This window comes from Agelaius tricolor, unplaced genomic scaffold (genome assembly GCF_023055355.1).
Source record: "Agelaius tricolor isolate 1412-34295 unplaced genomic scaffold, bAgeTri1.0.p SCAF_16, whole genome shotgun sequence".
Classification (NCBI taxonomy): domain Eukaryota; kingdom Metazoa; phylum Chordata; class Aves; order Passeriformes; family Icteridae; genus Agelaius; species Agelaius tricolor.
Window position 1 is genome coordinate 9,375,532 of NW_027269276.1, and position 21,640 is coordinate 9,397,171.

The 21,640-nt window shown below is 38.2% G+C and overlaps 1 protein-coding gene across 4 annotated transcripts in view; it reads right to left on the minus strand.

Annotated features, from left to right (window-relative positions):
• The window catches only part of ADAMTSL3 (ADAMTS like 3), a 170,481-nt gene that overhangs the window by 127,384 nt on the left and 21,457 nt on the right, over positions 1-21,640 (minus strand). For all 4 annotated transcript variants that reach the window (XR_011681472.1, XR_011681471.1, XM_071441394.1 and 1 more), the window contains exon 3: positions 13,209-13,328. Coding sequence is in view for 2 of the 4 variants with exons in the window: in XM_071441394.1 (XP_071297495.1) it covers positions 13,209-13,328 (120 nt within the window). In the remaining 2 variants the exon portion in view is untranslated. The remainder of the gene's footprint in view (positions 1-13,208; positions 13,329-21,640) is intronic.

The window sequence follows — 21,640 nt, forward strand, 5'->3', positions numbered from 1 at the left end:
TCACCTTAACATCATGTTTGCTTTAGGTGGACACTTGGTTGCATTACTTATAGTCTGGAAAAAGTTGAAATCATTCCAGTAGGAACTCAGCTGTCTGTGCCTGGGGAGACCCATCAGGCTACTGGAGTGCTTTGGGACTTGCCTGTGAAACACACAGCACAGGCTGGGCAGAAGAGTCAGGGAAGAACCAAGATCAAACCAGACAACGGCAGCAGCTCCAAAGGCAAAGCAGTATTCAAGAAATTCAGTCTGAAGGACCTGGAGTTAACTGCTAATATCCTGTAACACCAATTAGTGACACCACCCTGCAGACAAATCAGCTTCCTCCTTGTCAGCTGCAGTCATTTCAGATCTCACCTTCCCAGCTCCATATACAAACTGCTGCCAAAGCATAGCTGCAAAAGTCATCTCTCCTCCCTCTCTAGGTCCATCTTCTCCTGGATTCTGTTGGTCTCCTGCCAAGCAATAGTCAAGTTGCTTGTCTTCACCTACAAGATCTTGCATAGCAATAAATAATATAGAAAGGACCATAGTCTGCTGAGGAATTACCAAGTCCTTTCTAAAAACAAATGGAGGAATAAGACCTTTGATTACACCCCTCTCCATCAATTACAGCCCAGTCACATTCACACCCTGCATCCTCCCCCACTGCACACTCCCTTGCCCATGCTGTCTCTCCCAATGAGAAGTGCAGCTTCTCACACTCCCCCTGCTCCAGCATCCCACAGAAAGAGGCAGATCAGAGAGAGAAGCCCAGAGTGTCCCAGAGCAGAAAGGGAACATGTGCAGAACAGCACAGCCCCACACAGAGAGGTTTCTGTGGGACTGGTGCAGCCACAGGGCTGCAAACAGAACTCGCCTCCAGCTCCTTTTCAGACCTTACCCCACGCTCAGGGCTGCTCTAAGCAGGTGGTTCTGTCCTGATCCCTGCCTGCAGCTTTGTTGGGCCTGTCTAGCAGCACATTCAATTACAGTTTGGAGATTAGATGACCAAAGATTAACTAAACACTAAATAGAAAAAAACCCCAAGCCTTCTGAGACATAAATCTTGCAAATATGGTTCCGTGGAGCACAAGTCCAGATTCCTGAATAGTTTATTATTCTGTAAAATCTTCACTGTAAAAGACTGCATATACTTGAAATTTGCAAAGGTAGGAGCTTAAGTTATTTCTAGTCAGCTCATAAAAATCTGTCTTTAGCACTTTTTTCCTAAGAAGAAAGAAAGAAACCCAGACATACTCTAAGCTTAGTGAAAAGATAAGACTCTGGATATAATACCAATATGACTTCACCTTTTATTTTTTAAGGGTTCGAAACAATACTGGATGAAAGTTTATATGTAAGCATAAGGGATCTGCCAAAAAGAAAGTGAAAACCCAGCAAATTATATTTCAGACACCTTAACATATTATGCACCATACATGCTGTCAGCTTCACTGTCCTTTCCTTTGCTGTAGGCCGAATGCTTGAATACCAATCTTATTAAACTACAACTCTGAATTTATCCACTCTATATAACATTCCAGATGTCGTACCAGCTGGGAACAGGCCCTTAGGCCATCTTTGGTTGATCTCTTAGTCACTTTCCAGCTTTTGCCAGGCATTCATCCAAAAATATGAAGGAAAGTGCTAAAAACAGATGTCAGAGTTAATGTTTTTTCTTTTTTTTTTTCCTTCATGGTAGGAAATACAGAAAACTTGCACCCTACACCTATTCTATGAAATATGAATGGTGTCAAAGAACCGTAAGTTAATTTTTAATTAAATCACAATGTAGAAGAGTTAATTTTTATGCTATTTTTCTGACAACAGGCCAGCCTCCATCAGTCTGTTCTTTGAAAATATTATGTGGTCATTTGGATTTTTTCATTAAGTTGGAAAATCTTCTGATGTCGTCAATCTGCAAAAATGGTTTTGAGTCCCTCATTTAAGGAAAATAATGGTTAAAATGTAAACTAGATTGATTGCAATTCATGGTAAGCTTTATGACAAGGCTGGAGTAATGGGAGTTATTAAATCAGTACACGTCTGAGCTATGAAAGGGGAAGACCTGTTGGCCCCATCATATTACAACAAATTATTTCAACTTCCACTCACTGCAATATGAGCAGGAGATGTTCAGGTCTTCCCAAGAGGTGCTGTCTCTCTTTGGGGTCCTCACAGGAGTTTAAGCATGGAATTTCAAAGATCAGGGCTGGAAAGGAGGTCCTGATCCTGCTGACACTTTGGAACGTGTGCCCCTTCTCTTACGGGGTAGCTCTGACGTACATGGGAGTCCTCACAAGAATTGAGTTATGCACGTGCAGAAGTGCCTGGGCTGTACACTCCAAGGTCTGTGCAAGAGGTAATCTATTTTATCTGCTCTAGACAGGGTTCCAAATCTTCTCTCCACACACACCAGAATATTAACAAACATATGCAGAACCAATTCTCAAAGCCCTCATGTTGCTGCCCACAGAGCCCCCCCTCAGCATGCAAGACCTTGGTCTCTGGTACAGCAAAGTACAGGAGATAATTTCCATTATAATTACACCTTACAAGGATGATCATCTCTTTTGTCTCTAAAGACATCCCTTTTAAAATTAATTTTGGGGCAATAGTCTTCATTTAAAGTCATTTAACTGCATTGAAAAAGGATTTCTCTTAAGAAATATTTTCACCCTCCTTTTCCTTGCCTTGCATTCATTAGAATGCAGAGCTGAAAGTATGAGAAAAACAGACTATCCTATAGCCTCAGTATTGAAGAAGCAGGAGAAGAATGAACATTAACTGGCAAGTTAACTGTAAAGTATAAAAATACCTGAAAAAAAAAATCTTTTTCAAATGGAATAAAAGTGCAGGACAAGTTTAAAACTTAGCCCTAGTATTTTAATAGTAGACTTAGTATATAATTCTGATTCATATATTAGAATGCAATATTGCCCTGAATTGTTACCACTGGAGCCAGCACTCAAAGGTGGTAAAATTTCATGGTTTATAGTCTGATATTTGAACACATTTTATGTCATCTATTAATAATATCAAAAAATATTCAAGCCAATGCGCTACATTTCTTTTAAGTAAAGGTGATGCATTCCAAGTCTTTTTTTAATAAACAGTAAAAAAAAAGGTATTTTGCCATATGTTGTGTTGATGTTATGAGAAATTATGTGAGCTGCCTGAAAAACCTCAGCTTGTTTCTTCACATTTATATCTTATACAACCATATTATCTAGACAAAGGAAGGTCACTGACCTATACCCTACACATATCAGCAAATATGTGTATTTTTAGCAAAGATTTAGCATGAGAATGGAGTAGTAAACTACATTTTGTCAGCATTTTTTTGGGTGATTTGAGTACAATCTAATTACTGAAACAGATAAGTATTTTGAACACAGGATTCATTTCAGCATTCATGGTGTTTAAATAGGTTTGCTTGTATAAATCACAGAAAATTCTGTGATCCTCACCAAATCCAGAAGCTGGAGAAAATAAAGTTCACTGTACAAATCTTCACACATCATTTGGACCCCAGATTTGACAGAAACAAACACACACCAGTGAACGTGTCTGTCTGCAGAGAACTGAGGCTGCCATGCTGCTGGAGCCTTGCAGCACCTACCCCATTTTCCAGTAGCTCCCTGATCAAACAGTCAGCAGTATTCCTGTTGGGGTGCCTGAATGCAATCTGCCTGGAATCAATGGCAAATCTCTTTTTGCAGTAAAAAATGAAGGGCTGATCCAAAGTCTATTGAAATTACTATGATTTTTGGACCCAAGCCTAAATAATCAGGTAAAGGAGAACATATCTTGTATTTACAATTGCAACCATCTCCCAAGGGCTATTTAAAAAATTACAAAAACATCCCACATCATACAGCAGCCTATTACTACTAATTTTTCTCACCCATGTGCAAATACCCTAGTCTGCTTCATGAACCTGTAAATCAGTTAAAGGGTTTGGTGCCATTTTTAAAGTCCTTTTTCTCTTATGCAATGTAAAAATGTTAAATGAATAAAGGCTTATACCATCAAAGCACAAAAATATCTTACAGCAATATAACACAAACAAACAAAAAAATTTACTACCAATGAGATAATTTTAAAAAGCTAGATTACATAGGCTCTACTAGAAAGAGGTCAGATTTTATAGTCTTAAGAGTATTAAAAAAAGTCCAGATTGTTTCCAGTTCTCAGAGGTCTGACTGCCTTTGCTTCCAGACCAAGAATCAGCCTATATAAGAATAAGTTGCCTGTCTATGGGGAAGTGGGGGGAAAAACAAAGAGAATAAAAGGGAATGTTTGATTTGCCAATCATTCCACAAAATGTGGGACCCACAATTTGTGTCAAATACACTGCAGTACTTAAGGCTCATGTTCAAATCCAGCATTACTCTTTACCAAAGACCATGCTAAACAGTCAAGCAAGCACTGAGCACCTCCAACTACTGCCTCAAATCCCATGCAAAAAAATCCATTGACTTTCACAGAACATGCTGCATTCTGGAAGCAGCACCCAAATTTTGTGTTTTCTAGGAGGAAATTATTTAAAGGGATTAGTAAATAGCAATAGCTTATGGTCCAAACAATAAAGCAAGCAAGTGCTTTACATAAAACAGAAGAAGAATGAAGAAAAAAAATCAGAGCTTCCATAAGGTGAAAAAATGAGTAACAAATTCTATATATTTAAAAAAAAAAATACAAACTCTCCCATTTTTTTTTCTGAAAGTCATGGACACACTCTGTACCCCCAAGCCTCCAAGCCAAGGCTCAGCCAAAGTGCTGATGGGAAGCTACACCAACACCTGACACACACACAGCACCAGGGTGCTGCACACTAGGAGAATTAAAATGCCTCAGATCCTACAGTGCCACAGCTTGCAACACATTCCAAGCTCTGAAAATGCAAAATACAGTTGTCAGGGGTGATCCTCTCAATGAACCTACATTTACCATTTTTCCTGTTATTGCCAGAATTGATAATTAATGTAGGTCATTTTCTTCTGTGTAAGAAAATAGCATCTAAAGTTTATTAGTAGAAATAATTTAAGTTTAATTAGCAATTCTGATAGTTATTTTGAAACAGTAAAGAGCAAAATTACTGTTGGAATTGGTAAAGAGATTGTTCTTTAGTTGTCCCAAGCCTAGTTCATTATGCAAGTGTTAATGACATCAAGAAGCACTTTAATTGTGCTTCAAAGAAACAAAGCCAATCTAGAAACAAAGCCAAAAGACACAGATTTTAAAAAGAAGATTTTCACTTCATCTTCTACATTAGTGGCACACAAACTGGAAGAAATCCAGGTTCAAGTACATCTCTATTAAAAGGGTCATTGTGACATTCAGTCTCTCCTATAAATAATTTTCCTATGCTGGACAGGCCTGAAAGGATGACTCTTAAGGGTATGAGGGATATTATCCATGTGCTCAACAATATAAACCCTGTTTAAATTACCCACTGCCTTGCAAAACAATGTAATTCTATCAGAAACACCTTAACATGGGATGAATCATTTTATCAAGCAAGCATTTTCCTAATCATTATTCTAGGGACAGCATAAACTGAAATTTCTTTCAATTTTTTACTAAGGATTTCCAAGTTAAAAGGAAGAAGCTGCTATAAACTCTCATAGGGCTTTAAATGTTATCCCTGGCAGAAATGACACAGGAAAAAAATAAAATCCATATTGATCACATTCATCCTTCATGAAAAATTCAGCAAAACAATTTTATCTTCTCATTTGTGCAAAATTTAGCAGGAGATTAAACAGCTCAAGAAGTTCAATAAATTTAGCTGAATTATCAAAAAAACTAAATACAATCTGCTCTTTCCTTGTTTAAGACCAAGGAAAAACAGTTTCAAAATGTTTGTGCTGTATAAGCCAAGTGATTAATGCACCATCAGGCTTTATCAGCCTAAAACATCCTCTCACCATGTATATCTGAAGAATGACTTTCCAGCTCCAAGCACTGCATTTCCCACAGTACTTAAAATATATCTTTTTGATTTAGAAGTACTTCTCTACTGTATCTCAATGAACCCTTATTGATAGATGATAGCAGCACTACTGTGTAAGCATGGGATTATTTCTGTTACCTCCAGACCTTTCAGTCTTAATTTAGAAGGCTGAACCTAAGCCTTTATCAATGTCAAAATTCTTGGATAAGAACATGTACCAACTTCTGGAGGTTCACCAGGGGCACGAGGAGGTCAGTGGGGAATTCACATTGCATTGTATCAATCTCCCATGATTTAATCATTGGGCTCTTCTAAAGAATGCCAAATGAGCACCTATCTGTATAATGTCAATTCATCAGGTGTCCTCTTACTAGCCCAGTGTAGCAGAATTGAGTTAAAGACTTTACAGTAGAATATTTGCCCAAGTACACATCCTTCTGTCTGCTCTTTTGAAAATGAAAGGTTAAAAAAATAATATTAATATTTTTTTAAAATGCTTTTAATCTACTGCTAGAAATTAAAAACATATTTGAGAAAACTTAGAATTGCAAACATTTCAACATGAAACACTAATTTAAACATTTCAGTCTTTTGTGAAAACTGTTCATGGTAGGGATGCTAGAAAAGCAAGGTACTCAGTATTAAAGTTTTTTCTATGTAGCTCAACCTCAAACTGAATAAACATCAATTTGTGGCCCCAAAAGTAAGACTAAGAAAAAAGGAAGAAAATCAGTACCCCCTGCATAGCCTTTTATCATCCACCAGAGCAGCCCCAATATCTGTCCAGCATTCAGGGGAGCAAGAATAAGAGAAACAGCTAAAAGGTTTGGTCCATTCGCCTTTTTCCTTGATAAATCATTCTGGGGGATGACCTTGCAAAGGAGGGGTCACTCCTGGTACCTGGGAATGCTCTGCCAGCTGCTGAGGTCGGTATCATCACAGCCACAGGAGGACTACAGAGCCAGGCCAGTGAGTTTCACCACAGAACTGGGTGGAATAGGATTACAGCCTCTTGGAATGCATTTGGTCCAAATTGAAATGATCTAAAGTGTGTTTTCTGCAGAAACTGTACTGTTACAGATTCTCTGTGAAGGCTGTTATGCTGCACAAGGTGAAGACCTGCTGGCTTCTGTAAGTATGATTTACACACAGAGACCTTTGGCAGGGCTGGGACTGAGGCTGCAATAGAAAACAGGGAAGTCTGTAATTCTTAGTGCACAAAGAAACATGGGCTGCAAACAGCAGTTCCACTATTTTCTCTGAACAACAAAACCCTGAACTAAAAATGGTAGTGGGTGCTTTTAAGAAGTGCCAGTTCCCCATTCAGTTTGCCAATAAACAGAGGTATTTAAAAACACTTTTCAGTTCACTAAGCAGCCTATCACACACAAGTAATGATATAATTACTCGTGCATATGCTGCTCACACACTTCCAGCCAGCAATTAGCCTAAGCAAAAGTATTGTTTGAATAGGATCATGCCTGCCTTATGCAGTACCAGTCTCTCCAAGAGTACTTTTGCCTGAAATTGTAAGTGGTTTTCATTTTCTCTTAATCCTTGCCTCCTTTCCCTCCTTTCCACTCCAAATCAGAAACACATTTCACTTGATTACAGAGCTAACTTCCTTACCCAAAAAAAAACAAACCCAAAAAACATACCCTTAAAAATAGAGACCAAAATTAAACCTGTGAACAAAAAAATAAAGGTATATATAAAAAAAGAATAGAATTGAAAATATTATGGAACACCTAACATCACCATCAGTTAAATTTTCAGAGAAACACCAAATAGTGCCTTTTATCTTCACACAGCCTTACAAACACACAGCTGTAAATTCCTTAAATATGATTATAAACTCATTACAGACATCTGTAGGATTAGTAAGGAGTACCACAAACCTGCCCTAGTAATTTGTTATTTACACAAGATGTCCTAGCTAAAAGAATGGAAAGACTGGCAGGACTCAAGTCAGTGAAATCAGTGTTATTCTAATATCAGCAGACTGGCTGAGTGAGGACTGCAAGGCCAGTCCTCTACATAGCAGAAAAGGAGAATTTCTAGCACAGTGCTGAAATTCCCACAGCCACATATTAGTGGTTGCAATTCTGGTGCTTGGATAAAATTAAGTTTATCAGTTCATTCTCCAAATACACAAATGAAACCACCAAGTGTTCCATAGTGGAATGTTTTCATTATAGGAGAATTCCTGAAATAGCTTGTGGCCACTTGAAAACAGTTTGTTTATTCAAAAAAAATCTCTAAATGAAGAGCTAGACATTGAGATTCAAGATGTTAAGCCTTTTTAATAGTTCTGGATGCTTTTTTAGGGTATCAACAAAAATGGCTTGCCAGAGAAAAACACAAGTTTCAGGCTCCTTCTCAAATCAGAGAACTGAAGCTTTATGTGCATGGGAAGCAAGTGAGCCACTAACTACAAATCCTCCTCCCTTCCCGGGATTAGAGCTTGTCTTCGCTGATGTGTTAATTTGCAGTAATGTCCCTTACATGACTCATCCCCAAGCCTGAAAACGCGTGGCTCCATCTCTTTGGTGATTCAGATGCAAACTCCCCGGGAAGGAATACAAAGGCTCAGCCTGGGAGCAGAAGCCAGCAAGCAGCTGACACTCAAAGCCAGGCTGTGACTCGGGTACCCCTCCAGAGGCAGAGCAGGGAGGATGGCAGCCAGCAGCAGGTGGAATGGGGAAAGACATAAAGGAAATTGTGGAAAAACAGCTGTCAGACCAGCGGGACCCGTGAGACAACTTCTGCCCACACAAGAGCTTCCTTGGTGTAATCTGAAAAACTTTCAGAACAGACACAAACAGCTATTGCTGCTGGACTACAAATAGAAAGGTAGAGTAATGGATTCCATCAGTTTACTTCAATATTAATTTTTGAAGTAATTCAGATCCTGGGTTCCATTGCATTTTTTCAAATTAATACTTCAAAATGTCATGCTCCTTTTCCCTGTGAAAAAGCAGAAGCCAAGACAGACTATTTCTATTTGTGGAAGACAAGGCATTAATGAGAAGATTTTCCTGATTTTGGCATTCACTTTATGACAAGGCACTTTTCTAGCAAACCCAAAGAAAGACCAGATATTAAATGAACTGTAGCAGCTGCAGCCTGGGTATTACAACTTGCACATCTAGTTGAAAACAGACTGACCAGTTTCTACCTTACCTTGCACAGCTAAACACAAGCCTGATAGGGCAGATTTTCATTAGTATTTGTTGAGAAACATTAGGTTTCTTTTCCAAGATTGGATTACTTAGAGCCATATGTCTAATTCCAGAATCAGGCTATCCTTGTTGTGAGTTTAAACTGGTAAACATCATACAATTTAGAGGAAGCAAGGTCAACTAGAAAGCTAACTGGTCAAGAAAACATTTTCTCTCTTTAAAGATAAACTTATTTTCTTTTTTCCTTCCCTTTTTTACCCACACCCCCAAGAGAACTCTCAGCCAGCCAGCCAATCAAAGTGGAAATGTACTTCAAACACATTCAGCCCAACCAAGTTTTCACTGCTGTCCTTCTTGGTGGTCCGTCATATGGAATGGTTTTAATACTTGGAAGCAATACCTTAAGTGTCAGAAAACAAGAACATTTTATTTCTGCAAGAAAGCTTTCCAGTACTACTAGTATTTTGGAAAAGAAAAAAAATTCCTTGTAGTAGATTAAAAGGTGAAAAGCCAAAAGAAATCAGAAAGAATACTAGGAAACTGTTCCTTATGGCAAGGTTCAACATGTATCTCAAAGCTGGAGAAAGGGCTATTACTTGTATATTCATTTCATAATGTAATTTCAGACATTTATTCAGTTATTTAATTATTTTCATTTATGGTAAGAGGGGCCATATTTTTTTTAATCTCAGATTTCTTACAGCAGTTGAAGTCTTTTGGCTATGCATCAAAATCTATTTGGTACCAAGTTAGGTTTAAATAGCATTGACTCTAGAATCTCAGAAATGAAGGATGCAATGCCCTGATATGAGACATCAGATGGTCAACAATACAGAAGCCTTTAGAAAATGTTCAATTTAAACATTTCTCTCCTTTGGGATCCCTGAGAAGTATTTGCTTTGAATCACTGTTTTTCCCTAAAGATACAGCAATAGATGTGTCAAAACTATAATATCCCACAGTATGCAGCTGTCACCCCAGTGTCAGTATTTAATCAGATCTTTAAAGGTATTTTCCTCTATAGTCATAGAAGTGGTAAGAAAGAAATTCACTGAATTTTGAAAATATCTAGCCAAAGAATTTCATCTGCATGTAATTCTTAAATACACATAGAGCAACAAAATATGCAAAGAGGTTAGTGCAGTCCTGTACAAAAATGAGAGCACAGTCCTGCCAGATTAAACCAGAACAAAATGTACTATCTTGCATGTACAGCATGAATCCATGTGTAATTCTGCTGGGCTAGAGCAGAGTACAGTGTGTTCCTATTAATATTTACTCATCTTTCATTTCAAACTGTAAGCTTGTCATTTCAGATAGCAAATACTTTTGCATATTTAAGTAACAGCTAGTTCTATTTTACTGAGATTACTTACTAACAAAGGAATGAATGATTCTGATTAAACTGGCTCCCTGCTTGAAAAATATCACACACAACAGCCAAAGAAAACCCCTTTGAAACATTCCTGTGCTTGGAGGATGTAAGGAAACTAATCTTGGATCATGACGATGATGATGCTGCTATGTAAAAATATTATCCATCTCTCACTGGAAATTTAACTGGCCTGGAGAAAAGGAACAGCACAAGGGGGAAAAGGGCACATTGGGAAGATAGGGAGAGATGGTTTTCCTGCAAGTGTCTCAGGACTGGCTAGCCAAAAGAACAGAGGTTCTAAGTGCACAAGGTTATTTCAATTTGCCAATTTTCAGTTGTAACTTGGGATGCACAGGAGCACCAGGACTCTGTGGGAATACCCAGAGGACAATTCTGGACATCAGGCAAGAAGAAGGAATGTATTTCCCAAAGGCCAGCAGCCCTTCATAGTAGGGCAAGATAGAAAATGAATTGCTAAAAGTAAATTACGGAATTAAGGTGTGAGAAGATGTTGCTGTATTCTTTATTTATGGGGTAACCTTCCAGTACTGATTCCATTTCTGTGTTAGATAGGTTAAAATGGGCTTTCAATATATATGTATTTCCCTCTTTTTATTCACTGGTGTATTGTTATCACGTTTATCATGTATCAAACCTATCCATTTAGGAAAATTCGAGAGATTATCCAATGAAGACTTCCATCCCTTCATAAGTAAATGCCATAAGAAAGAGTTGAATGAAGCACAAGAAAAAAAAAAATCTAGTTGTCTTACCCAGTTTGACCATGATACAATTGAGTTTTGTAATAACATTTCAACAAAAGTATAATTGTAACTGTGTATTATTACAAACCTATGATTAATTTCCTAGAAAATCAAGAAAAATCTTTTTATTCACCAAAGAAATCCTTGTATACTTGCAGGAAGATAAAGCTAGAGATATAGATCAGTTCCATCTGCATTCAATGTATTTGTAACTTTCAATAAATAATGCTTAGGGACTGAATTTTCTTCAAAAGAAACTACTGCTAATACAGTTGCTTTTACTTTTAACATTTTGATGTTTCAGCACCACTTTCAGTTCCAGGAATTCAAACTAAATTTCATACTGCTAAGTGTCTGGGAAGAGCAGGCTTCAAAACTAAATCACATTTATGAAAGAACAGAAGCTGGCCATATCCTAGATCCAATTCAGATCTCAATGGAATTATTGGAAAACTTTCCAGCAAATGGAATTCTTTCCATCAAATGGAATTGGGCTTTGAACTGGCTTCTGCAGAGAGCTATGCTGGTATTTGAGGCTTTTTCAAGGGGATTCATTTTGTTTGTTTTTTAATCAGCTATATTATTCACATAGTCCAAACAGTCTAGTCAAAGACTCAGACTAAGCCTCTGTTATATTTGATTTATCATCTTCTTGAAAACGTGCTCCATTAAATGGAAACTATTCTGATCAAAGTGTATAACCTTTATAGTGTTTTTCAACTACTGTCATTAAATGCAGCCTGAGTTGCAGCTGCATTTTACTGTCCTGTAAGTTATTGCTTTCCCAGGTGTTTAGTCCAAGGAAGGTCTTATCCAAGAACCTTTTCTGTTGATAATCAAGACCCTCTAGGGAAGCAAAAGTATGAATTATTGTAAACATTTAAACTAAATTCAAATAGTTCACAGTGGCTCAGCATGCTTTCTATGGTAGCTTTTCTGCTTCCTTTTGTCTGTCTAAAACATTGGCAGATTAAAGCTTAAATAAACTCACCTCAGTTCTCTCTTTTAGGATAGTGATGAGCAAACTGTTTTCTTCAAGTAGCTCCTGCAAGGAGCCCATCTTCCAAAATAAATCTGCCCATCACTGACAGAACCACACCTTGGGATGCAGGGGAAGTCTGGCTCTTTTCTCACTTCTACAGGGAGTGTTTCCTAACAAACTCCCTCCTCTTACATTAAGAAACGTACTGTAAGTGTCTATGAGTGTAATTCAGAGAGTTTTGATGTGAAATTCAACTGATTCCTGGAACACATTGTGTTATGAGTAAATTTCCACAGCACGCCACACATTTCCTAGGTTTACTTCAGATCTTTTGCCAAGATTAACAGCATTTCTTTCATGTTGCTTTCTTTACATTTATATCTATATTCCATGTTTAACATAATGTTTCTATGAGTCTGGAGAAAGCATTAAAAATTTTTAACCTTAAAAAAAAAAATTTGTTTCTTTCTAAACACTGTTCCATCCATTATTCCCATTTGTTTCTTTATAATTGGCCCAACCTTCCCTTACAAAAACTTCATGAACTAATACAATATTCTGACTTTTCACAAGCTGGAAAACACAAAATCTGCCTAACACTTATTTTTCCATTAAAGAAAATAAATTGAGTCAAACAATTCACAGAAAGGGCAATCACTTCTAATTCTACACATTCTGCAGGATATAACTATGAACATCTATCAACACATCACTAAAATATTGCTGCTTTTATCTCCATTGCATCCTATTAATATTTTCCAAAAGTGGTTTCACTTATTGTTTATGCAACTAAGGGCCTTAATCTGGATTTTGTATAGTGTGTTATCATTCAGCTTGTGATAAATTTGATGTGCCTTCAAAAGATAAGACATACTCTCAATCTGAATCTGTTCCACGGTAATCTTTGATATCAGAGGTACATGAACCAATCAATCCCCATGATTTTCACACATGGCACACTGACCTGGTCATCATAGCGGTAAGTGAGGAACTGCTCCCCCGTGGTGTCCTCAAGAAAACTCCCCTGTGGAGACAGTGCAAACTCAGGCAGGAAGTATGCACCTTGGGACTGCTCTGCTCTCGTCTGTAAAGAAATCAGAGAGGCCACGTTACACCCACTACAAACACAAGTCATTTTTTTTAAACTGTGCATATAATTACAAAATCTAGACAGGGACTTCTGTAGGAGGAAAAAAAAAAGGTGTTGTGTTTTAAGGCATGGCATTTCTGGGTGAATTTTGCTGTGATGGAGACATGCTAAATACCAACAGAGGTTTAAACCAAAACAAGATGCCTCAGTTGCAGAATAATATACTAAACCAAAGGAGATCATCTATGGCTTATCAAACATCACTGCTCAAAGACATTCAAAAAGCAATGTTACACTTTCTTTGTCCTCATACACTTCACTGGAGAAGTGGTTACTGCAGGCCACAGGCTTTTGGTTAAATGCAACGTATTTTATTTTTACAGGAAAAAACAAAGACAGAATCATAGAGTAACTCAGCTTAGAAGATATTTTGAGAGCTCATCTAGTCCAATAGGAAGCTATGACACTGTGAATTACTTTCTTATCTTCAGGAAGATATTACTGCAAAGAAGAAATAGGGAGTGGGAAATGACTGGAGTGAACACAGGCAGTGCTCCATATTAGTTCAGGATGCTATTCACAACTGGGGAAGAGCAGGCTGGGAAAGAAAAAGGGGCTCATTTCAAGCTGCAGAGGAGTTAATTCTGTGAGAATCATAGCTGGCACCTCCAGCTGGGCTGTCTGACACCTGTCTGATCAGAGAAACAGCTTTTGCTTGGAGGATCTGTGCCTGGTGAGCCATCACAGCACATCTGAGGCTGCCCAACACACCCAGCCCATGCTGGGCCAGCAGCATCTCCCTGCACTGGAGGTCTCGAGCAACCCAGATATGAGCAAATGTTCTGCATAGACTTTATTCCTGCCCTTATTCCTCCTGCATTTAACACTGCCCTGAGAAGCCAACTGGTTTGTATACAAGAGAAAATAAGTAATCATCTTTTGAATGCAGAATATTGAGTCCAGCTGTTAGTGAGGACAGGGCAAGGTTGAAACCTTTCAGGGAAGAAAAAAAGGCCTGAAATGTGCAAGTTACTGCTGGACATTTACCAATGAATAAACTTAATAAATAGGGGTGTAATTAAACAGTATATTTTGACATTTACACAGCAATCTCACATGAAAGCTGGCAGCTGCCATCACCCAGTTTCTAGACTCTTGGCTAGACCTGTAACAAATATAGGTGCCAGCTAACCAGAGATTCCTAAAGCAATCAACATAATTTGAAGCAGTTTGTGGTGGAAAAGGAAGGTAAGACCTGCTGCACTTTTTCTCTTGCACTAAGTTCACCTTCTGAAGCTCACAAGTTATCTCATAAAAAGCAGATGGCATGTCATTTGCAGGATGGTCTGGAGAAGCTTACAGGGCTTTTGCTTACTCTGTTGAGAGCTGTCAGCATCTCAGACTGCAAACCCCATCAGTCATGACAGCATCAGATTAACATACTCGGTTTAAATCAAGCAGTCTTCATATAAATTAGAAATAGCTTGCAAAGGACATGTCTAGACTAGGGTAAAGGTCACATTTCAGCATGCAAGACTGAACAAGATTGTAAAGAGGATTTTTTCATCAGGCCTACATAAGAGTAATTCATATTCACAACATATTATCCTTACATTTCTACAAAGCTCATTGCAGCAGAGATCTCCCTTTTACACTTTAGCCATCTGCCCTTATTTATGCATAACTAAGCAATAAAATACGGAGAACAAATCCACATTTGGTAACAACAGTTTCCCCATAAGGCCACCAGAGGAGGTCTGCAGTGCTGCTTGCTGCAGAATCTGAGCTGGCTGCAGCTGATGCAAGCCTTGACATGTGAGGCACAGCCCAGACAGGAGAGGGGCTGACATAATCTGGCATCCTTCCCCTGCTTTCTCTGGGCTATCCACAGATCCTCTGTGAGGGAACATGGCAGTGATGTCATCCTGGGATTTCAGCACAGGGCTAATGGATGAGAGAGATGCATTCTAAGCCTCAAGTGGCCTGGCTTCAAGTACTTATCATTTCTACCTTGGTTTTGCCAGGTGTAAAACAATTACAACACCTACTGACCAATCCTAATGGTGAATTGTTTAGTTTATATCTGTAGAATACTTTGGAAAATAATCCTGTTAAGTGCTAGTGATTAATAACAATATTTTTGGAAGATTTTCCTAATTAACAGGCAGGAGATGATCAAAATTACCCCACCATCCTTCTTAACTAATTGTATATATCACACTGTTGCCTAATCTCTCATAAACAAATTTGTCAAGAGGATACATAGCAGTAAACTTGTTTGCATTTCTCATCTTTGTAGTTTAAACATTTAAAATATAAAGTCTTTGGACATTAATCAGTACTATGCTTTGAATAAAAAGCATGCCAATATTTGAAGCTGAAATAGCAATTTGAAAAACATAACAAGAAAAACTAGGGGTTTCTAACACACATTCCATTTTCTCGTGAAAAGCTCATGAGCAGCTAGGCACTTGAGGAGCAGAGGAATGCTTGCTAGATTCAGGCAAGCAAAATCTGGCTTCCAAGCATGGAAAATTCAGTGTAAAATGCAGATATTTTATAAGGTTACACAGGAGGTTACAATGGAAACTGATTGTCAGCTGCAGCAATAGGTACTGCTACCTGTCTGGTATAAGTCAAGTAAGAAAGAATACAGCCAAGCAATTAATTAAAAACAAAACAAAAAAAACCACTAAGAACACACTATCAGCTGTCATGGCAAACTGATGTTGAAACCGGTAACTTACATCTGATAAACAACCCAAAGTGAAAAGTTAATTTTTAAAAAGTCAAATCTTCAAATGCTCAAAGAACTCTTTTGTATCCACTCACCAAAGCAGCAGAAAAACATTTTTACCACCTAGATGCAGGCACCTCCAAATAAACTGCATGTTCCCAATGTAATTTCATTCATACATTGTACTGAACACAAAATAGAATGTTTCCACTTAGTCCATTTTATTCCCCACTGAGGAATCCACCAATGCTCCTTATGAGGCTTTTATATTTCTATGGGCACTTTGGCTTAAACATAATTCAAATTTCAACAGTCTGTGGGTTTATAGTATATTTGAGATCATCTCTGAATGACTTAGCTAATCTGATATAAATTCACGTTTTAAAGTAAAGACTATAAGTGCAAGTTTCAGAAAACAATTACATTTCATGCTAGTGTTTTAGGCCTGTTTAATGGCCAGTTTAATCTCAATAGCTTTAAATTAAATGTGTCAAGTTACAAGTACACTTAAGATTTAAAGCAGGCATTTTAAACCAGCTTTTATGATCTTAAGCATATGAAGACAGTAGAGGGTGATAACCTAGCCAAAGCAGATATAGTACTAATCACTACATAAAACTCACTGACATTAATACATCATGTAGCAAGGAAGTATATATTACCTACTGACAAAAAAATAAATATAAAAATTGGAAACAGATCAGTGTTTGAAAATCTTCCTAGTTGATTAGGACATGTAACTAATTGGTCAGAAACTGAAAAAATAAGGCCTTCCATGCTACATCTTTCCTGCTATGTGATCAAGGAAACTGTCCTGATCAGCAGAAGGGGGAAGTGTGAAAGGCACTGGGTTTATTCAGGCCTTTATTATGCTGGGGCACAGCTTTGATGTCAGGCTGTGATTGCTTCCTCACTCAGCACTCCCCACCTGAGCGCTGAAAGACCAAATTACTCTTCCACTTTCAATTGCACAAGACACAAAGAGCTGCCTGTATCCAAGCTCTGGTTTTTAGATCTCCTTCCACCAAGAGCTGCACGTTGCCTCTGCTGCTCCACAGTTTCATTGCTGCGTAGAACACTGACTAGAAGCTGCTGGAGTTGAGGATTTGAGGATTTTATTTTACTATTGAGAGTCAGAGGAATGGTCACTGAGTGCTTCCCAGCCAATGCTGCCATTAGCAAGCAGCAAGGCTGGGGCAGACTGAGCTCCCACACACAGCTGAGCCTCTCCCAGTCCCTGAGCAGAAGGTTCTGCTGGGCACAACTTCTGGTTCGTTTCACCCAAAATTAATCCCTCTGGCATGTTCTGAAACCACCACACAATGCAAAGTGCTGCTCTTTAACTGCTCTTTATTCCCTTAAGACCCAGGATTCATGTTAGCTATTTTCATCCAGCTTGCTTAAAATTATCAAATCACTAAGCTGTAGAGTTTTCCGTTACTAAAAATTATAAATATTAATCATTGGTCATTCCTTTCAAGTTAGAGAGTAACAATTTTGTCCAAGGATTTAAACTGCTATTGTAATCTCAGATAAATTAAAAGATCTAGTTTAGTCTACAGTTCTTGGAGATAATTTGATACTAAGGCCAAGACAAAGCTCAACCAAACCTCATAATAGCATGCTACTATTCTACTTAATCACAGCCACGAGGAGACTTGAAAGGAATTGTTCCATGTTTACATGTAGACAGCAGCAGCTTTAGAAAGGGAACTTTCTATTAAATCTGAGCTGTGAAGGTCAAGAAAATGAGAAAATAGAGGTGTAATAGCTCAAAGAAATTACTTGAACATAATTAGAAATAAAACATTAATATTTCAGGTACAGAGGAATTTTTAATTTTAGACTTTCTTGGCACCAAGAACCACATACAGAGAAAAGTAAGAACTCTTCCTGTTATGTACACTTTACATATAAACATTACCTACACTTAAATCAGTCATTCCCTAATTAAGCCTGTGTCCTTGCTAAAATTGGGAGCATAATGAGAGCAAAGTGAAGTACTGCAGAGGAAAGCTTCAAAATTATTTATTTCAAATGCTGAAAATTACAAATACCACATTCTTCCTGAAACTGCCTCAGTATCTTACTTTTTAAAAGAAACACAGACAAAAGATAAAAGGTCCAATCAACAAAAGCTTTACAGTTATGCACAAGTGCACTACCCTGCCCAAAGTAAATTCTGTAAAGAAAAGAGAAATACAGTGAAGGCAGTTTGCTTTCCATAGTTTTGTGGCTCTTTTATTAGTTCTTGTTGGAAGTGGAAAATGGGCAGCATTCATTTCCAAAATCATTGTTTTAGGGGAAAAAAAAGACGAGTAAAGCAAAATGAGAAAAACTATCTGCATTCTTAATGACTTGTAAATACATGTTTGTCAGATTAATATGCACAGCAAGTCCAATCATATACCAAAATGTGCGTATTCCCATTTAATTCAAGTTAAATATGTGTCTCCTGAGCTGCTGCAGAATTTGATTTACGCCCCAGGGAAGTAATATACCAGCTAAGTAGCAGTTTAGTTTAATGGATTTTCAAGGACTCCAATACAAAAATGTTAGATAGAGCACAGCACTCCAGCTTCACCACAACATGAAAAAGTGTATTTCCAGATAAACAATGTCACACTAACAGTTCAGAACCTCAGCTATCTCCAGAGTGAGCAATCCTGATGAATACATATCTAGTAAGAGTCAGATTAGCTTTTGTCATGGCCAAGATCTACAGCAACAGCTTCCTAATGCTAGACACTCTGAAACATTTAAAGACCCTGCAAGGGAACTGAGTTTCCACAGAAGCTGCCAGCAGCTCAGCATTTCTGCAGACCAGGCCAATTATTTAATTATTAATATTAAACTAAGAGGCCAGCATTTCAGATCAGAATTAAAGTATAATTGTCATTTCTCCTGGAAAAATGAAAGAGGACTTGGCTGAACTGAAGTCAAGCACTTCTTCATAGAAGAATCCTGAAAGGAAATTTGGCTGTCAGATTTCATCAGGGAAGTCACAGCTGAGACAATCTGAAACACTGAGTCAAAAGCTCTGCTGGGGACTGAACTGGAGTGGGAGACTCAGGGATTGTTCTTCCATGTTTATTTTGTATTGGTTAAAAGCAGACTTAAGACATGTCTGATTTAAGCCCAGATCTAATGATTTTTTCCTCTCATCTCTCATCCTGGGCCTGCTTAAACATGAAGAAATAAAACAAGCTTGGAAAAAATGTGCCTCTGAGTTGAAGATACATATAAAGATAAGCAAAAGACAATTCTTAAACATTTTGGACAAGCCACCATTTTTCCAACACAGTAAAACACTGCCAGCAAGCAACTTAGAAACTGATAGTTCAGCTATTGTTTGAAATGTCTATCACTGGAAACTGAACCTAAGCTGTAACTACAATCATATTCACAGAGGCAGGAAAGCAAGTGCCTACATCACCTCTGCTGCTCAAACCATCCCGCGCCCGTTGGAGCACTCGCAGCCGTTCCAGTGACTGGAATGTGTTTGAGATCACGTCACCAGAGCAAAAGTGCTCAGCCTAAACCTCTCTTCAGGCTCTCAGTTTGTACAACTTCAAGCCAGCACTGAAACAGGAAGAACAATAGAGAGCATTTAGTTTTTTAATTAAGATCCCGGTCTTTCGGTCTTTTCAAAAGGACATTTTACCACCATTTTTCTTGATTAAATGTAAATACATTTTCTTTGGCATAGCTTGGGCTGCAGACTGAGATCAACACATTTCAAAATCTTTTTCTGCACCCTCTAAAATTTATACTAGTGATTAAGCTTTTGGATATTTATCAACAATTACTTATGTTTTCTCTTGTTATTGTCTGGCTAAAAGATTAAACATTTCACTGAAAGGCTGCAGCAGTATTTAGCCAAAACTTCATTTACTTTCAAAACCCAGCTTAAATATCGACTTTGCTTCATATTTCTTTCAGAAAGAAATGAACCCTGAAATTTTCCTACTTCCAGTGAAGCTTCTTCTAAACTCTATGTTAGGCAGACTCTGCCTTCTTTCCAAAGAATTGATTGGATGTGCCTAAAATTTGCTCTAAAAAGAGCAGCACCAGCAGACTGAAGCTGCTCCCAGTGATATCAGCGGCCAAGTTCCCAGGGACCCTCTCACAGAACCAGGGCCCAAATCCAGCTGTAGCAGGACAGCATCCCTTGCAATACAACATTTGTAGGTCTGTGAGCAGCACTGCTTGCTCAGGTCTCTCTAGTTTTGTACAAATAAGAGCCAAGGGGGAAAATTCAGCACCCAGAGAAGATAACCCCAAAGCAGTTCACTTCCAATTATTGTCAGAAAGTTAGTGACTGTGGATCAGATTCTGCTTTCAAAATATGCAATACCCAATTATTTCCCCAAGTCTTTAGCTTAGCCTTGGGGAGTAGGGAAGGGGCACAGGTATGTTTATATCCAAGAGAAAAGCAATCTACACTGGTGAGTGAAGATTCCACCTGCATGTTCCCCAAAGCTTGTGCTTTGAGGGCATGGAAATGGTTGGGGGATGTTTTCAGCCTTTTTTGTTTAAGATAGAATCCCCTTTGTAAACTCTCGTCTGTGATGAAACAGCAAAAGGAAAGAATATCTGGAAATGAGACAGAAAAAAGTATTTCACTTAAACCCCTTTTAAAAATCTTGCAAGACAGACATAAGTGACTGAAGCCTAAAAAGATATTTTTTATCACCTCTTTCACCATATGTTCCATTATTCCAGACAAAAACTTCTTTTTATTCCTTATTTAGTAACCTAAAAATTGGTAAAATTCTTGTCATAAAGAAAGTCCTTTCAGTATTATTGGCACATACTCTCACGAAAGTCTACCTTTTATTCACTGACAGTTTCTAAAGGTTTACAAAAGTACTATGAGCATTCTTAGCAAAGAAGGTGGGATAATCTCTAATATTATTTTAAAGCTTCATGTTGCAGTTTAACCTGACAGGCAGCTAAACACCACACAGACACTCACCCCTCACAGCAGGATGGGGGAAAGAATTGGGAAAAAGGCAAAACTCCTGGCCTGAGATAAAGACAGCTTAACAGAAAACAAAAAAAAAAACAAAACCAAAAACCAACAAAAACCAAAACCAATAATAATGATGATTAAAAAGTGTACAAAACCAAGAGATGCCCAGTGCAACTGCTGCCTGATGCCCAGCCAGTCCCTGAGCATCAGCCTACCACCCCTGGCCAATTTTCCACAGTTTTATTGCTTAGTTTGTTCCCACCCAGCATGGGATATCCCAGTGGCCACTTGGACTCACCTGTCCTGGCTGTGCCCCCTCCCAGTCTCTTGTGCAGCCTCCTGGCTGGAAGGACAGTCTAAGATGGGAAATCCTCAGCTTAGTGAAAGCACTGCTCAGCAACAACCAAAACACCATTATTCTCACCCTAAATCCATAATACAGCACTACACCAGCTACCAGGTGGAAAATTGACTCCATGCAGCCAAATCCAGGACATTTTGTTAATGTCCTTTATCATGAACACCACGTGTGAAGGATTTATTTTGTTGTTAAACTGACAAGATGCTGACAACTGCACTCCTTTGTGGGAAACT